Source organism: Antedon bifida, chromosome 5, assembly GCF_963402885.1.
Source record: "Antedon bifida chromosome 5, ecAntBifi1.1, whole genome shotgun sequence".
Lineage (NCBI taxonomy): Eukaryota > Metazoa > Echinodermata > Crinoidea > Comatulida > Antedonidae > Antedon > Antedon bifida.
Window position 1 is genome coordinate 27864317 of NC_136230.1, and position 19808 is coordinate 27884124.

At 30.5% G+C, this 19808-nt stretch overlaps 1 protein-coding gene across 6 annotated transcripts in view; it reads left to right on the forward strand.

Annotated features, from left to right (window-relative positions):
- Positions 1–19808, forward strand: part of LOC144841877 (protocadherin Fat 1-like) — a 76333-nt gene that overhangs the window by 8651 nt on the left and 47874 nt on the right. For all 6 annotated transcript variants that reach the window (XM_078698148.1, XM_078698150.1, XM_078698153.1 and 3 more), the window contains exon 2: positions 7182–7514. In XM_078698148.1, the coding sequence (XP_078554274.1) occupies positions 7182–7514 (333 nt within the window). The remainder of the gene's footprint in view (positions 1–7181; positions 7515–19808) is intronic.

Below are 19808 nucleotides of genomic sequence, written 5' to 3' on the forward strand. Positions count from 1 at the left end.
ATTGAATATTGATGAATTTAAAATTGAATTCTGACTAATTTAATAACCTGGTTTACTGGCCGGGTATGTCAGTTAAAAATAACCCATCTATTTTTTTAAATATTGTATTCAGCATAATTTATCTTGTAATATTTACTGTTTTTATGTACAGTACACTATGGATTTCTTTGTAATACTAATATCAAGAATTCTCTAATATAAGAAATTGTCAAATTTTCAACTAAAATATAATAGTTAATTATACAACTACAGGTTTTCATTGGAGTGATTCTAAGGTCAAGGCCTCATATTTTGTCCAAAACGTGCTTGCCATCTTTTGTGTAAATTAAAGTGTTAAAAAAACTTGTATAATTATTGAAAGACAACGTGTTGGATTAAACACAATGGGAACTAATCCGTATGGAAATTCTATGATAGCCATTGAATATGTATCGCTTTTGGTTTCAACCAATTGTTTGGCTTGTCTGTCAGGATTAATAAAACACCTTTCATTCATCCATTTCATTAAAAAAAGATATTGATGATTTGGGACATACCCTATGCTTACTCACTCATAGATAATTTAATGTCAATTTCAAAATTATGTTCAACTACATTTCATAAATGTATAAAGTATATATAAGTATAGTCCCAGAGGACCTGTGTATGACATTTTGCAAAAATTGTTTTTTGATTATACTTGGATTTTATTACGAAATTGAATGTACTAAAGTCTTAAAATGTCTGAATTTAGCCTAAATTAGGGGTGAGATCTATACCATTCAATACAATTAAAAGTCCTGTAGTGGTCTCCAACTCCAAGCAATGTACAGTATTAGATATTGTTGCTAGTTGAATTAAAAAACTTTAGAAAAAATTTTACTGTAAAAAATGGAGACCATTAAGGTAAAATGAAAGATGATGTTAACTATGAGATACAATAACTGCTTTACAGTACATTTAGACCTTGCAGAATATTAATATTTCATTTTAATAACAATTATATTTGGGATAACAATACAATATACTGTAGTGTAGATAATTACTTTGTTGCCTACTACTACCAGATGTAAGGATTAGTACCTGGATTTCTGAGCTTAATTATTTCCATAATCAACGCTTTCTAATATCCACCCTTTCATTCATTCTATTCAGGCTTCCCAGGCGGTACCCTTGACCTCACTTGACCCCATTGCGACTTCTTGTATCTTTCCCATGATGCACAAAACAAAGAAAGAAAATGAAATTACTCTCAGCTTTGTATCCCTTCTGGGAATTCTTCATAAGTGGATGTTTTTCATCAATGTTTTATTGTCATGTACTTTTGCTCTCTACTTTTTGTACTTTTATCAAATATTTATAAAGTTTGCATAATAGATTGTGAAATAGAATGTGCTTAAGATATTATATAACAAATCTTTTTTTTTTACAACTTAACCCTCCTTATGTATCTGTACAATAATTCTAGTATACTGTACTGCATAAAATGTACATTGTCTCTTCTTGCACAAATTAATATACAAATAAAAGCAATCGTATAATATTCATGACTCTAGCTTTTAGGATAAACTTAATAATGGAATTGATATTGGGTGTTTTTACTCTTGATTTTTGTACTTTGGTTTTTATTTGTCTTTTGACAAATTTGATCAAGAAATCTTTAGCATTCTAATAATATTGAGGTCCAAATTTGTTTTTTAAAAGTTAATCTTAATGGTTGATGTTTTAAAAAGTATTTTTCTTGTGAAGTCAGTATATGTTTTTCCTTTTTATAAAAAGGTACTATTATCATGATATTCATGGCTTGCTAGAAGCATGTCATGAACTTAAGGAAAAAAATGTTAATCCTGATGCTGACGACAAGGTGGCAGTGATCTGTTAGCAAGGCATGTAAAATGACAAAACCTTAATCCCTTGTATCCATCGCACAATTCCCAGAGCGAGCATCAATTGCGGGTGGTACAACCATCAAGATATCACAGGAAGACAAGTCCCTAGCTACTTTATCTCTGTCATTGTTTGTAAAGGCAGTTTTGCATCTAATACGTCAAGAAGAAGTATAATAACAAAATAAAATTAGACAAGAATGTCACATCAAGTGACAATGACATTTAAAATTTAATTACACATTGCTTTTAATCACTGTCATGTGGGTTTATTTTGTGGCCATAAAATATGTTAGCTAGACCGAAAATGTAAAATCTTTTATAAGAAAGGAATGCAATAGGTTACAGTGTCAGTTGTTTCATATCCATTTTTGTAAAAGTACTTTCCATTTTTGTACTAATTCCAAGCTTTTAGCTAGTTTAATGGCGATACTAATGGATACAGTAATTTGTACTGGATGGACGCTAGTGACCGTAGTATTACGGATTTAACACACAAATCCATATTTTATTCATAAATTATGAATTCTGTGCATCATTATTGTCTATTCTGTTGTCTTTATTAGACCAAATATTTTGGTTGTTTTTAAATAATTAATGTTTTTATTGCTCTTTGTATCCATATCTGTGTAAAAAATACCAATTTCACATAAAAACTTGATTGAATAGTATTTTCTAAATATTTAAATTCCATTTTAATTGTAATGTTAATTTGGAAAAATAGATTTTGTCAAATAATTTTGATCTACAGCCTATTTCTTTCAAGTCTGTTTACACCTAGCTTACAATAGTAGTAGTACAGGTATTTCAGCTCCCCTCATTCCTAAAATGCCTTTTGATACTGTACAGTACCTCCTATAGTAGTTCTTAGTGTCTCCCACCTATCGCCCACCCCTTTTAATTCATTTCTATTCAGTTTTATTATTTTTAAAAATTATGTATTATTAGTTTTATTTCTGAAAATTGGAATATTAGGCCATAGAAACAGTTTAAACCATACTCGGTTCAGCCAAGCAGAATGAGCTCAAACACCTGATGGGAGGCGGAGTCTTATTACTACCTGCGTATTCATTCTTTGCATTCTTGCTTTGAACCGAAGTTGCAAGTCATCGGAGCAGAAAACGGTTTACAAACTGATCAGCTTCAGATATCGGCACGACTGGAATAACACAGTATCATTTTAAAATAAGATACTACGAAAATATACAAAGCTTGAGATGTATTGTAATTATATCCAACTCGGTACTTAGTAACTTTACTGACATTATTGTTTAAGTTGAATAAAACCATAACAGTAAACTCTATATTTAGGTGTCCACTTAATAGAGTGTCCCTTGAATAGAGGTTGACCTCATTCAGTTCAAAGTGGGGGATGTCCCAAAGGAGGATATAATAGTGGATAGTAAAACTTATAAGAAGAAAGGTTGCACATGTTGGATTTTTAAAATTTTTACCTTATTTGTTGTAAAATCAAGTGTAATTGGTTTGAATTCATCCATGTTAAGTGCTTTTTCGACAGCGATCAATACACCCGGATATTGGACCAATAGGTAGTCTTTGTTTTTAACCAATTACTGCACTGATTGCTGTATGGCATCTGGATAATCCCATATTGCTAACTGTTCAAATCCCGTAAATTTGCTTTTTATTTTATTTTACAACATATTATGCATTCATTTTTAACATCAAAGAAGGCATATGCCAGCAAACAAAGAGAAATTAAACAGACTTAGCTATTAGATGGATCTTTTTTTTTTCAATGGATTTAGTATACTATTGAATATATTAAAATATGGTTAAGTATTTTGCATTTGATGTAATATAATCGAAAGAGTACCATTGATTTACGTTAGATTTCAGTTAACAAAGACTAGTAATTAGTAATTTCAAACCTCCTAATTTTACCAAATGTTGTATGCAGTCAGGCCATGTAGGATATTTCTATAGGTCAAATGGTAAATTTGTATATTTGGTGGACTGGTCAATTCCTCTATTTTCTAAAAATCAGTTTTATAATTTTTTTTTACATCAGGTTTCTTCTTCACATTGATAGATAAATATAACTATGACTCTTAATAAATAAACTTGATAAAAGTTGTTGTGGTTTACAAGTTGGATCCTTGTGATTTATTTCCTAAAACATTTTCTTTAAATTGAGAACAATTAGGAAATAATAGCCTGTTAATTAATGATTGTCCAGTCAATAGGTACAATAGGAATTTCCTGGATGACTCATCGGCTATGAGAATAATAGGGTGAATAACTCCCTTTCAATTAATCAAACTTTATTCTTGGTTAATTAGCTAAAAGCTACAGGTGAATATTACTCAAACAAAGAAATGATTTATGCATTTTATATTAGGTAAAGGTGGATTGACTTAGGTTTTATCGTTTTCATTTTATGTTGTGGTTTCTTGGGCGGTGAATTAGTTAAACATTTTTTTTTTGGTTATGCCAATATTTGCGGCAGACAAGTACCTTCATAATTATTAAATTATGAATAAATTTCTCTGAATTTAGTTTGTGTGTAAATTTGCAATATTTTTATTGCATTAAATTTAAAGATTTTGTTATCTTGATGGTTGCTCGTTCTTTGTGCAATAGGAACAAAGATATTTTGCGCATTTTGAAATGCTGGTTTAGCGTTATAAATACAACAAGCATACAGGTTTATGTCTCGTTTTTCTTTTAAATGTAACACTTTATATTTACACAGAACATAGACTATACTTTTTATACTATAGGAAAGAAATATATCTAATATGGATCTCGACACTCAAGAAATCGGATCAGCATTAAAATATTATTTTAAAAACTTGCTCATTCTGATTTCACTGTTATTTAAAGTTATATCATTGTACATATTACCAATGATATTATATCAACATGTTTTTAACACATCAATAATATTCATTATCAGTTTACCTCCTTGAGTGCTAGCTAATCGGAAGTTGTGCAGATAAATGTTGGCCAATACAGGAAATAATCAAATTGTATTGCCTTTACTTGACTTAGCCAAGCTGGAGATGTGGCCCCTTCTCATGGGGATATAGTAAGAATGTTGTGAGGTAGATTGAAGTTGAATGTCTGCATTTTAATGACTTCTTAAGAGTTAGATCGGTATGTTTACAGTTTAATAGCTCGTACTCTCCTCTACCACAAGTCGCATTTTATGTTGTATAGCTTGGTTCAAACTAGAGGACATAATGCTTACACAAGCAATGCAGTCCCAAGTATTTGAATGATTAGTCAAATAACTTGTGTTGCACTTTGTAATGTAACCACCTTTAGTAAATGGAAAGATATTGAGCAGTTAGATTACATTTATTTCTATAAATTTGTTTGTAGTCCCTGCCTATATTTAATTGATTAAACATGAATAAAACATTAATGTTTAATATCAAAATCTAGCGGCAAGTAACAAACAAGTTTTGTGGGTAGGTAGTCTACACTTAGCAAGGTATCTGGTTCAGTAAGGAAGGGGTTGCAGCTGTTGTTTGGAATGTTAGGTTCAAGTGAAGTTTGTCAAACTCTATAAAATATACCTTTTAAGTAAACTCATTGATACCCGAACATAAATATATTCCTGAACAAAGAAAAGATGTTAGTTGAAATAATTGGATGGTTACTATTGCGCAATGTCAATCTAGCGCAGTCCCCTACTATTAGAATTCCTAAGCAATATGGAGGCCACAGGTAGAACAAGGTCAAATCAGGTAGAACAAGGTCAAATTCCTTCCTCTTCCAGGTGTGAACATTCATCTTTTTGTTGTTTTTAGGGAGGTAACATTTCGTCCAAGTCAAAACAACTGAGTTTAGTTAATTTATACATCAACATCAACTATATTGAAAAGTTTATTTAAAAATGTACTTGAATTTGCTTGTTTCTCCAATAAGAAATTGTACACTTCAAACTGCCTTTGAATTAGGCTTCATATTGCGACACAAATCAAATGAACCCCCTGCTCACGTATTATCAACCTGTGGTTTGGACGTAGTGAGCTGACTGAGGTTTTACGCATGCCTGCCCACGCGTCTTATACTATGAATCATGCCGTACACCTTGCTGATTCTTACAAACTAACGAGAAATATGATTCAAAAGGTGAGACGTGATACCAAAGAGATGAGCGCTCGGTTTGGGGTATTTTTCTGGCATTTGAAGAATCTTACATTTTTTGCACCTGTAGTATACAAAACACCTTGTGAATAATCTTTACTTAATGATACAAACTTGCGATTTAATCTGGACTAAGTTTCTTGTCCTTTGTTGAGCCCATTGTATGGATACATTGCATTACCATAGGGAAGAAGGGAATTCAAAATGTTGTTAGAGATAGCAGTAGCAAAAAGATGTTTTGCTGTCTTTAATGAAATAACTCTTAACGGTACTTGACACATTTTAGAATTCTTGCAAAAGGGTGTGTGAAAGTTGTTTTCTGGTAGGACACGAATAATTGAAATCAGTTCTAACAATTTTAAAGCTATAATAGTAGGCGTGTATTAAATTGGAAGCTTGGAAACACATGGTAATGCTGCAAGGAATTTGAGAGGCTAGATCCACTGATTATCTTCTCAAAACTGCCCTCACGAATGCACAAAATTACTCCAGTAGTATTTACAGTTTATCTATAGTAAAAATGCAAAAATAACATACACGTTAATTTAATAGAAAAAAGCATCATAAGTAGTTTCAGAAACATTTCCATTAACTTTTTCTTTCAAATTTAAGAAACAGATTTTTTAGAAGTAGTGGTATTAGTTTGAAGACAGCTTTATGAGAAATTAGGTTCATTACAATGTTCATGTTATAATTTCCTCCTGTTGATATCCATGTTATTTTGTGTGGCCTTGTTAGATAAAAAGATTATGTACCGGTAAGCCTACACAATACATGAATAATCACTGATTCTATTTTAATTCAAATTAAGTCAATGTTTCTTTGTGAATACAAAAGTTATTTGGATGAGCAATCATAGTCCATTGTGTAAATGATCGAGTGCTTTGTGCAATTCGTAAATGTTTGCAAAAAACAATAAAACACAAAGAAACATACTGTACTAAACACGTTTTTACTAGTATTTGAGAATAAACACAAATTACTTGTTAGCTGTCTCATGAGTATTTTAATAATGAAATTTAATATGAAATGTTAGTTATTGTCAATTTCATTCGGTACTTGCATAAAAACAGGATGATGAAACATACAAAACTTTTTTCCAATACCCGGCTCCTAAGAAAAAAAAAAAATTTATGAAATACAAAAAACATTGAAAAATTTAATAAGTAAATAATTTTATGAACATTATTTTTGCAGGTGTCATACGTACTGCAAGTCCACTCGATCGTGAATCTACGCCACACTATTGGTTAACAATCTACGCACAAGATAAAGGAGCCGTGCCACTCCATTCAACGATAGAAGCGTACATTGAAATTTTAGATGTTAACGATAACAGTCCGCAGCCTCTTCTACCAGTATACTATGCCGAAGTAGCTGAAAAAAGTCCCGTAGGTCGTTCAGTCATCAAAGTGACCGCTGAAGATTTGGATTCGTCTTCCAATCAGCAATTGGAGTTCTCCATAATAAATATCTTGGACGCAAACAATGATGAAGTTGATGGTGTATTCACCATTGATCCAACAACAGGTAATAATTTGTTTGTTGTTTTTTTTTCAAATTATTTGCTTATGGGCAGTGGAAATAAATGACCATTATTGCAGCCAAGAATGGGCAATGGCTGATTCTCTCGAAACCAAATATCCAAGAGCTACCATTTTATGCTTAGTTTTCCAGCAATCTTGGATTTTAGAATCTATATGATGAATATAGTGATATGAATTAGGTACATTTTGAGACATCAAAGAAATTTTGATTTCGTAGAGTTTCTTTCCAGTTTTCATATCTCCAGTTTCGTAAGACTTGAGCTAATTTTAGAATGAAAAAGAATCACAATAGCAGATTAACAAATTTATTTGTACAGTATAATTTGTCAAGTATGTGACGTCACAACTGTAAGTTTTGTAAACAAAAATCAGATTTAATGCTAATTTGTTATATTTTTGACTAACTTTTTGATTCTACATGGATTTGTTTTTAATAACATTTTGAATAAAAAATATAATCAAGTACAAGATTGATTACCTACAAAATAACAAATCGGTACAAATTTGATACTTTTTCTAAATCCAAGTGGATGTTGTTATTTTCTTTTCATGAGGAAAAGATTAACATGGTTTGAAAATATATTGGGATTGAAATTTTTATTATACATGACGTAAGGTTTATATAGTGAATTGTTGTTTTAGTATGGTATCTCTATGGCCACGTCACTTCTTTTAATTATATTCAGCTGCGTTCTTCACAGAAACATTTCCATTTTCAAATAATTCAAGACTCTTGCTACAATTAAGAACTTTTTTTCCGATTTATTACCAATTTCTCAGCTGTAACAATCTTATTTAGATCTTAAATCGGGGCTGGATTATTTCCGGTTTATTTAGCTTTTTCAGCCACGCTCCTTATTTTGTAAATCTTGCTATTGCATTCATCAAGGCCAAGGTAAAACGCTTTGTTTATAAGCCTTCAAAGTCTGAGAAACAAACAACGCAACTGCCACCCAATTTCTTTATTTTTAGTTAGTTGAACATAATTGTGAACACACTCACAGCTGTGTTGCCCAGGAGCAGTTTTAAGAATAAACTTAAAGGTGCTATAAATGGGTGCAGGCATGGGAATGTAACCAGCCCTGTAGGCCTCCTACTCATTAGGCTTTCTCAAAAATCTGGTAGCTATTTCGGTTCACCTTGGTCTAACCTTCACAGCCATTTTAAAAAGGTCTGCCACCTAAATGAAATCGGCAAACATTTTGCTACATACACTACTGTACAGTTACTGCAGGAATCTGAACATATTACTGCAGCGATACTATTATTGAATATTGGTCTTAGAAGCATTATTACTGTTGTTACTGCAACTTATTGTTTTTGCATGGTTAATTTCACATTGATTCATTAAAAATCATTATGAATTTTTTGGTATTAATATTATTATTATATAATTTTCATTAGCTTGCAAATTCAATTTTTTTAGTTTGATTAATTTTCCAAATATATTGTATTTGGTTAAAAAGTCGAAGAGATTGATTTTAAAGCAATTGAATTTGTATAGTTTGTTAAATTCCGAATTTTCGAATTGAATTTGAGTTAAAATGATTTGTAAAAATAAAATGAATATTATTGAAACTGAATAAAATATATACTAACAATAAAAAAATTGAAAATAATAAAAAGTTTCAACCTTTAAAATGATATATGGTATAATAGCAATATTTCAACCTTTCAATACACTAAAAATTTAAATGGTTTAAACCTTCTGTAAAGTATAATGTGGTTTGTATGAGAAAATGCCTGTATGGCTCCAGAATATGATATTGATTAAATATGTATGACAGGTCTTGTTAAGGAGTGGTGCCAACATGCTGTTATAACCAGTCATTAGCTAGCCTTGCTTGTCAGAATACCACTATGCTATTCCATTTACCTACATAAACCTATAATGTCTTGAGTCAAAATTACGTAGTTATTATCCACCTAGACATAAGTGTGTATTTACTTTATTAGTTACGTATTGAAGCCAGTAGTCAACCCAATATGGACACGTTTATTTATGCGCTAGGCCAGCTGAGGTGGTGCCAGTGCCGTGTACTTGGCCTTGATAGTGCTTTGCTGCCCCTGTGAGACCAAAGAGAAATAATAGTATTTATACTCAAGATACCCAAGTTAATATTTTCCATCAAATGAAGCTGATTTTAAAAACTTCCGTTCTAATGTGTAAAGATATACATCATATATTTTTTTTAGTAGTAGTAGTATTTCAGTTGTCCATGACCTATTAAATATTTGCCATCCAGGGACTGTCTCTTTTATTTGTGAACACCACATTGTCAGTCGTTGCCATTATCAATAAAAATCAATATATGTTATCCTCGTTTCTAAATAGTATAATAACCTTCCCCTGTGATTGAGTCACTGAAATATATTTTTAGATTCTTATTCTTACCAATAACCCTGTATAAGTGTTTGGATCATGGGCTTATATTTGAAGACTATTATGTAATGGGTTGGCCTAAACCTTTCTGTATTTTGTTATAATTTGTTGTGTACAAGTAGGCTTGTACAGTGGATACCAGAGTTGACTTATATCCTTTGCAAGGATGGTAGTTTTAGATAACGCGATATTCTCTTATTCATAAAATAATGAAAGAAGAATTCTTGATTGGTAAAAAAAAATATTGTCAATTGTTACTCATTATTTTACAAAAATTGGCAAAAAAAAATATTGTTTATTTAATTGTATTTTCCCTTAATTCTTTTCTACTTTAAAAGGTTGAAAAAAAGGAAAAGAAGGTCTGATTCCTTTAAGTTAATGAATCTATATTTACTCTAATGATCAATTTATAATGTTTGACTTTTACACGTAAGTAGATGACACTTTTGATTGAAATGCTTGCAGCCTCTTGCGGCGCATCTCTATGCATGCAGAATATTCAATTAATCTCGGAAAAGCGCAAATTCCCATGCATACATCAATACATTGCCACCATCCGCAAGGTAAATAGAAAGAACTCTACAGTCGATACGTTGTTGTTTACTTAGAGAACTCTAGCTAGTAATAGAATTAATAGAGTAAACAGAATTTGGATTGATTGTGGCAAGTTTAGTGTTTTCATCACTTTGTCTGATTGATGTAGGTAAACGTAGCCGAGACAGAAGTCAACGTTTCGCGTGCGTTATCTACTCAAATATTTTAATTATGTGAGATTGAGTGTTTAAATAATAATTATGTAATATTATACGAACCATTTGAATGTTGAAATAAATCTTCAATTTAATAATAAATATTATATTACCAAGATATTATTAAATTATTCTTTTATGGTTTTAAAGTCAACATTTAGAGTGTTACTAATTATTACTCATATAATTAGCAGTCAGGTATGCGAGATTGATCTTCAAATAAAATTAAGTGGCGGCATAATTAAGTATTTTATAAAACTTTGACAGTTTTAATAATTGTGCACGCATAATTAACTTATGTTAGGTTGATCTTAATAAAATATTTAAAGTCAAAATAAAATCACAGTGGCGGCATACATACTCTCTGCACACGACACTGTATTTGCAATGTGGAATCAACCTTGGGTTCTCGATGTTATTATTTTAGGATATGATTTGATCATTTAAAATCAAAACTGCAATATAATAAGAATGTTTAATAGAGCGTAAATTTGTGCAATTATTCATTTGCTGCCTGGTGATGATGGAACCCATTGTGGTTAATTACGGAAGAGTGATCAAGAATGTAATTTATGTCTTTTTCGACACAATTGGGAGTCTGGTCAGAAACAGTGGAGTTAGACTAGTATAAAGCTTAATTCACACTGAAAATCAAGATTGACTTGAAAATAAGCCTTGCTTCACACTATAAATAAACATGGGTTCACATTGCATTGCAAAACTAAACTCTAGGATCACACTACAGTATAAATAAAGCTGTATGTATAATACATTGAGAAAATTATGTAGTTTTGCCATTTTTTCTGAAGCTCCTGATTTAATATGCTATGCCTTATGAAATATGAATGACTTAAATTTCTATATAAAAACACTGACAATCTCTGAAAAAATATTCCGGAAACAATTACAAATTCTACAACTGATATAAAATTGAAATCATTAGTATAACATGCCAAGAAATATTGATTGTTCTCAGGTTTTACAGTCAGAAGTGCCAAATAAAACTATGGCAATTTATTTGCCCTTCTTTTGAAATGAAGAATATGCGATATGTATCGCAGCGCGATAATAACAGGCTTCTTATTGATTTAGTGAGTACTTTTTGCAGTCGCAGACTGAGCACTGTAAAATGTCAACAAATTTGTTTCTAAATCTCATCCAATCAATTTGATTTAAATTTTCACAAGCCCGCAATAAATTAAATATCGGGAGGATAAACCATTTACAAATTTTCTTCTTGCAATACAAGTTGGTAGGTTTTTTATGAAGGTTGTTGTAGATATTTTCTCTAGCAAGTACAGGTTTTTTTTTCATATTTTAACATACCGTATTGGTCACAGCGCGACCAATGCCTCTCAGTCTTATAACAGCATTGATGTAATAAACGTAATAATTGTAATAAAAAAAATACCATTAAAATCAAGATTTTTGCTTTATATGAAAAAAACATTTTAAATATTTTTATTTCAATTCATAAAGTAGATTATTATGACTATACAGTACAAAATAAGTAATTATATTTCAGAATTATTTTAACAATTTTATCTTTAATGAGCCTACAGATTGAGGTTTGCTTATATTATAATGAATTCAGTATTGGCTTAAAAACTGAAGGAATGTTGTTTTTGCCGTTGTATTTAAATCTTGTACGCAGTCAATGGGTTTCTCCACCTCCTTGTCTCTTATTCTCCGCCTAAATACAATTCAATTTTTCGCTTCAATGGGCCGCTTAAAGTGGAATTTATTTATTAAGAATTGCAAATTGTCTGATTACTGTATGCCTGAGTTAATGTTTTCTCATTTATTCTATAACCATTTCCTTTTCACCTAGGCTCTTTTTTGCAAAGTTCCTGTGCTTTGTTTCTCGTTTGTTATCTTAAACTATTTTGTTTTTAAGCTTGACATAATTGTCACACTAGCTAACGATATCACCTAACAAATTAAATCCTCATGACTACATCAAAGTCAAATCTAATTATCTATTTTTATTGACAATTTATAAGCATGAAATTAAATGTATATTTTGCAAACCTTTTAATTACATAGCCGGAAGGCATAGTATTGTATTTGTATAGGTATTAACGTAAAAAGGTAAATAAGAAAAAGGACAATTTCTGAATGAAATATTTTAGATTCTGCCACAGTCCAATAGTATTAATTGAGCCCCCAGTGGTGTAATGCTAACGTTTCTATAATACCAAACAGCAGGCCAGATTTTCTCTGTTTGCCGTTGAAATTAATTAAAGATCGTTCTTTTATTCGGCCATACACACAAATCTGAAACTCTTGATCCAGAATCATGAGTTACAACCGACACCTAGTGATTGTGTGAACGGAATAGCTTTCTTTTATTATACCAATGTATCTCTGATCTAGGCCTACCTCTCTGATATAGGCCTACCTATGATATAGGCCTACCTCTGGAGTCTGATATAGACCTACCTATGATATAGGCCTACCTCTGGAGTCTGATATAGACCTACCTATGATATAGGCCTACCTCTGGAGTCTGATATAGACCTACCTCTGATCTGTGTTATATCTGACGTAACGTTTTAACAACGCACATTTCAACACGGAACACTACAAGATTGATTATGTTTAATAGATTTTTAAAACGAAGTTTAACCTTTGTATTTTCTTGCGATACTAATTACTTGCTTTGAATTTCACATGAGAATATTTTTATTCAAAAGAAAAAATTGGTTTTATGCGTGTTCAGAATTTGTTTCGTAGTACAGTTAGTATTAGTAATTGATATTTAGTTGAGATAGCATTGAAACAGCCCAGAATACAGATTAACATTACACAATAGACTAGTCTACAATACAACCTTTGTTGAACATAAAGACAACTAGCAACCTTATGTAAAGCTGTTGTCATAGAATTTATCACCTTTTCAATGATTGTTTGTTGCTGAAAAAGTTTCCCATAATTCAAACTGAAAAGGAATGATAATAATAATATGCTACAATGATTACAATTGATAATATAGGGTAGCCTATTCATATCACACAGAATAACAATTGTAATGTTGTACAGTATTAATAACAACCGTAATCCAAAAGATATTTGCATATAAATAAAAACTCTGAAAATAAATATACGGTTGATTCAGTGTTCGGCCTATATTATTTGATAATTGTGTGAATATCTGCATTTTCATGGGAAAGTTAATTGGTGTAAATTCATTAGGGAGTTTTCAATAGAGTATTGTTATTTTCCGTTGAGTATTTTGAACGTTGAGTTATACTCGACGAACAATTTTCACCTATTTTGAGCTAATACAAAATAATGCCTGTGTATGAATATTTACTAAAAAAAAAGCATTGCTATCCACTCTTCTACTCATTTGCATAATAAGGTGGGTGGCATTTTTCCATACAGATTATTTGCACCAAGTTTGTATCTATGTATGACCACAAAAAAACAGATAATGCAAATTAAATGTCACCCCAACTTTTTGGTACCCAACATACAATTCTTTATGGTACCTTCATCTTCCCTTCCTCCTCCTCCTCCTCCCCCTTCTCTTCCTCCCGTTATCCCTCCCATTTTCCCCTTCCTCTTCCTCACCTCCCTCCCATTTTCCCCTTCTTCCTCGTCTTTCATTCCATTGACCAATCCTTTCCCAAATTTCTTTAGTATTTTCTTTAGTGTAGAGCAGTATATCCCTTAAATATCTTGTTAATCATAGCCTAACTCACCATATAATTGTAACCTTCATTCGATCCTTTCATTAATAAATTATCATCCTACCTCATCCTCCTACCTTTCAATTAAATACTGAATATTAATCCTGATTAGTAGTGTTGATTAGTTTTCTCTTTCTGCCTTTAATTATTCCAAACCTGATAACTAGTTGGAAAGTAGAAACATTCATTAGTTTTTAATTTAAAAATGGCTCAGTGTGCTATTGATATTATGCTGGAGTAGATAAAGCAAGTACACAAAAGTTCTTTAAATTGAAAGATTGTTTTCTAAAATAAAGTATGTATATAATTATAACCACTATAAATATTTTATTACCACTTAAAAATTATATAATTACCACTTAAAAATTATATAATTATTATTAATGTTTGAAATAACTATAAAACTATATTGAACTGATGAAGGGCTAGTGCTGCCAGAAAGCTCTGCGGCATTTTCTGGCTGTTTTACTTTTTGCTTATTGTATTGTGCATCTCCATTGAGATCCAGCCACTTATACGCACAGAATTGTCATTTTTTCAGTATTGCCTTTGGATTTGTAAACTATATTGTTATTATATATTAATATTAATAGAAATCTTCAATGTTAGGATATAAATATTTAATATATAGTAAATCATAGTATTTTTTGTAAAATGAACAATTATTGAACAAGGTCGACAAAGAAATTCTACAAATAATACATTCTAGAAACATGTCTACTTCAGTAATTATAATAATTTTATCCACCTTGTACACGGTGTAGTCACGGACTGATTGATTTTGGATTTTAAAAATATCTAAGTTTAGAAAACAGTTAGTTGATTTATTAACTTGTTTGTCTTGTTTCATATATCTATTATTAAACTTAAAGTATCATTTTGATTATTCAACGTTTATTTATTTAAACATCTCACCCACTTCTTTGTAATTTTCTTTTGTGTATCTACTTCATTCATAAATTGATATATCATCACAATACACACAATTGTGAGTTCACTACAATAATCCTCTTGTAGATATTTCTGTTGGTGACCCCTTTTGACCTTTATCTTCTCATTGCGTATTAATGGCCACAAAAATTAGCAATATCGTAGCCGCCAACGCTCATTTAACATAGTAAAACGGCTATTTTCATTTGTAGTCTAGCTAGCATATTTTCATTTGTTACTAAAATAAATAAATTCTTCTTAAATAAGATGCCTCACAATGCAATACTCAACATAGTCGCAATGTAAAGTTACAATATACTAGTATACTGTATATTGAAATGTGATCACCCATGCATAAAATGGTTTAAATTTGTATATTGTTAGCAGCAAAACTATAAAAATACTTTAAATTTATTTATTCGTATGTAGGTATTTTAAATATATATCTAAAGCTCTGTCTACACTGTCAAACTAGTGTGATGTACCCAAATATGGTAGTGATATTCCCAAATATGGTAGTGATATGACATCATGTCCATATACCTTTTTTTGTTGCATAAAGTTTGATTTTGTATTTGGTTTAGTTTGTATTTGCATTGTTTAAAACAAATTAAAAATGTATTTAGTCTAAAGTGTGATATTCTACCTGTGTAATTAAAACCCTCACTGCAAGAGCATAATTGTCATGAGTGATACTTGGTGACATTGATGAACACTGATGACACTTTAAGTGACATTAATGATGTTTTTAAACTTGATGTCCCCAAATGAAGGTGAATACTCTCAAATTAAAAATATTTAACGAGGTTTTTCAAAATATTTAATGATTTTTAGCATTTTATTATCACTTTTGGTTTTATAAGTGGGCCTTGTAGTGTTATTTAATCTGTTCATAGATTACTAATATAAGCCTCTCTTACCTTTTTATGTATAGAAACCAATCTGTGTTGTGATAACTTCAGTAGCTACAACAAATTACTATGCGTTGTCATAGCAGTTTAGTTTTAATAGTACAAGGATAGGGCAGCAATAATACAAAACAAGCTTTATTTTGCCCAATATTGATTTAAATTACCAGGATTTCATCCATTTTTATTTAGTAGAGGATGTAGTACTAGGAGGTTATAAGGAAAAAAGTGAAAATTAAAGTCAGTTTTTAAATTCTAGCAATAATGTTTAATTCGAACAATCAATATCATTGTAAAAAAGTTAAAATTGTACCATATATGGTGTAAAATCATTTATTAATTATATATTTTTAGTCTGATACTTCTCAGAATATGTTTTTTTGTTTATTATATAGTACTGTATATTCTCTCTATGAATATTTATCTGAAATAAAAGAATGGATGAATCAATAAAAACCTTAGAATACAAGAAAGTGTCAATCACCAAACTATACTTGGAATACATACAGTAGGCTACACATGTTATAACCACCAAGGTGCTTTTAATGTCAATATATGTATCGTTTAAATAATTAAAACAACAATATCAATAGATTATTCATGGTTATTTGGCTCATGTTAAATGAATCTCTCATGATGTAGATTTTAGCATAAGAAGTTCCTGTTAGGCCTGACACTAAAGCCAGCTGCTGTACATATTGTTGCCACGTAGGGAGTCGGATGCTCCTATGGTTATGGAGACATACTGGATGTAAAGGGACCTTCTAAGCTTCTTGATGTCTGTTTGAAAATTAGGGTTAGAATAGCATGGTCATCAATGGTAGTGGCACTAAAGCTTGGTAGTAAGGAATTACCTTAAAATTTGAAAACCATTGGTTCAAATCTGACTTTAGTCTGTGCCATGATAATCTATATTAATTTATAATCATAGTAAAATAAAAGTATTTTGGTTCCCATTCTATAATAATTAGTATATTATAGTTTTACTTTATGTGTATTTATTGGAGACTATTTTTTTTAGGTAAATTTAAAAAAAATCATTAACATATTCTTTTCAGATTTATAGTGTTGAATTAATGTTACCAAAGAATATGATATTACAAACAAAATCTACGATATTTAAGCTGTTTGGAATAAAACGATATTTAATCAAATTCAGTAAAATTATATTCAATTTTAATGGAACAAAAAGACCCAGACATTCAGCTGTTTTGGTAATGAGATAGTACGAAGAAAATTACCATAGACACATTGCGAGATTCTATGTAGCTCGTTCAGCTGTTGTGAAGCTGAAGCAATGATATAAGTTGAATTTCATAGCCTAGCTAAATTATTACTGTGGGTTAATACATGTATTATATCTCGCAATGTAAATCAATCCACAGCCGACTTTCTGGTGGTTCAAGTAAAAGATCCTAGATTATGGTGAATAGCGCATATTGCATGAAAAGGCTAATAATATGAAGCGCTCAATTCATACGCAGTGTGAACAGATATGAAATAGGTAGCTGATTATAGTTAAAAGGAATATTGTGAAGGTGATATAAATGTGTTTGCACATGAAAAGGTTAGCTAGTTTAGCCAGAAGGCATAAATATTACATGATGAAGATTTGTTGACTTAGAGTTAAAGTAATAGTTGGATATTTTAGTAAATTGAACGTGCTGTGCATCAACCTTTAAATAATGATATTACAACATTATATACATAATGTGGTGCAATGGGCCATTCTGTGTAAGTAATGGAAGATGCTTATTAACCATTCTTAAGCTCTCTCTACACTATCAAACTTTATGTGACAACAAAATGTGATGTGCCCATATATGGACATGATGATGTCATATCACTACCATATATGGGCATACCACTACCATATTTAGGCAATTTAAAATTAAAATAATTTGATAGTGTAGACAGAGCTTTAAGAAGAAGAGAAAAAAATTTTGTTCAATGATTATAATAATATTAAATGATTATACTTACTCAAATTATGTCTTTGTAATGTAACAAAGTTAATACTTCTATAGTGATTTATATAATAGAAACAGACATATTCTCATCTTGGTATGAATGGGTGATCCGTAGTGTTATGATATGGTTAATTTTAAATTTACTTTACAGTAGTGTACTAATTAGAAATATATGGCAAGCCTACGTCTCCTAATATGGAAGGTTTAAACATAACAAGGTACCAAATTTAACAAACAAATTTATATAATAAATGTAGCTAAACGTGTCTATGTAACGTAGGTTTTTTTTCTTTTTTATATAATTATCTACATATATATATATATATATATATGTGTGTATTCGTTATATTTGTTACTGAACTATGGAGAATTTTTTTTTTCCGAAATAAAAGATGAATGAATGAATGAATACATTTAAATTTCTTCAAAATGTATGTAGAGAGAGATGGAAGGAGGAGCTAACAATAGTTACTTTAAATAAAGGGCTTAAATGCACATTGAGTAGGATTAATTATTATTATAGTGTCTATATATACCTTTTCCCATACAATGAGGTTTGTCATCCTCCCTATAGCTTACAATAATAGTACATATTAGGAAATCCTAATACACTAATTATCAATTATATAGTCTCATTTCTAATATGACGTCCTTCCCACCCTTAACCAACTAATCCAATACTTTTATTCAGTCCATTAAAGGTTTTCCATACCTATACACACTGTGATCCAATGGTAATTAGTGTTTAACAATTAGCTATTGTATTTTATGGCCGAAAAAGGTGCTTCTCTTTTGTACGTTATAGATTTGACCTCGCCTCATACTGTACGTTATTATTTTTGATATTTTCATATCAAATCTTACTATCTATATGCAGAATCATAATTGTTGATCTATATTTGCACTAATTAACTCATCACATTTTGAATAATTGTTCTTGTCAATTAACGATATTAACATATTTTATTTCATAGTGAATATTCCAGTAGAATTAGGTCACCACACTGTATTACAATTTTTTAGGAGAAAAAGATGCATTTTAAAAATTATTTAAAAATTAATATTTGTACTACTACATCTTTATTGGTGAATGTTTGTTTTATTTATGGATGTATACATAGGGCTCACTATATTTTGAGATATTGTTTATTACTGTATTTCCTATGTAATAATGTTGGTTATGTGTTCGCAATTTGACTCTCTTTTTGACATTTTATGTAGTGTATGTGGCATGAATTATAGTGAGTTACTATTAACCCTATCCCTGTAATTGTTGACTTGAGAGCGTACCAAGTTCAAAGTTGATATCCTAAATGTTTGTCCTGCTCATCAGCTGAAATGCCTACATCATGCGTCAGTTACTGTCACTTAATACCGGGAGTTCTAGCTACATAAAGTCTGTCAAATGGAGTTTGTTGAGACCACCCAAGCAAATCTAACCTATCTCTATTATTATTCATAAATCTACCAAGAGAAAGTATATTTACATTGACTGTCACAACAAAACTGATGATTTATAGAAAAGGGAAAATATAGGTGTTATTACATAGTTTGATAATGGTTTGCTTCCTATCCATCTTTATCCGATTCCTAGATTAATCAATCCTCATCCATAATCTCTTATTATTAAACTGAAATTGCG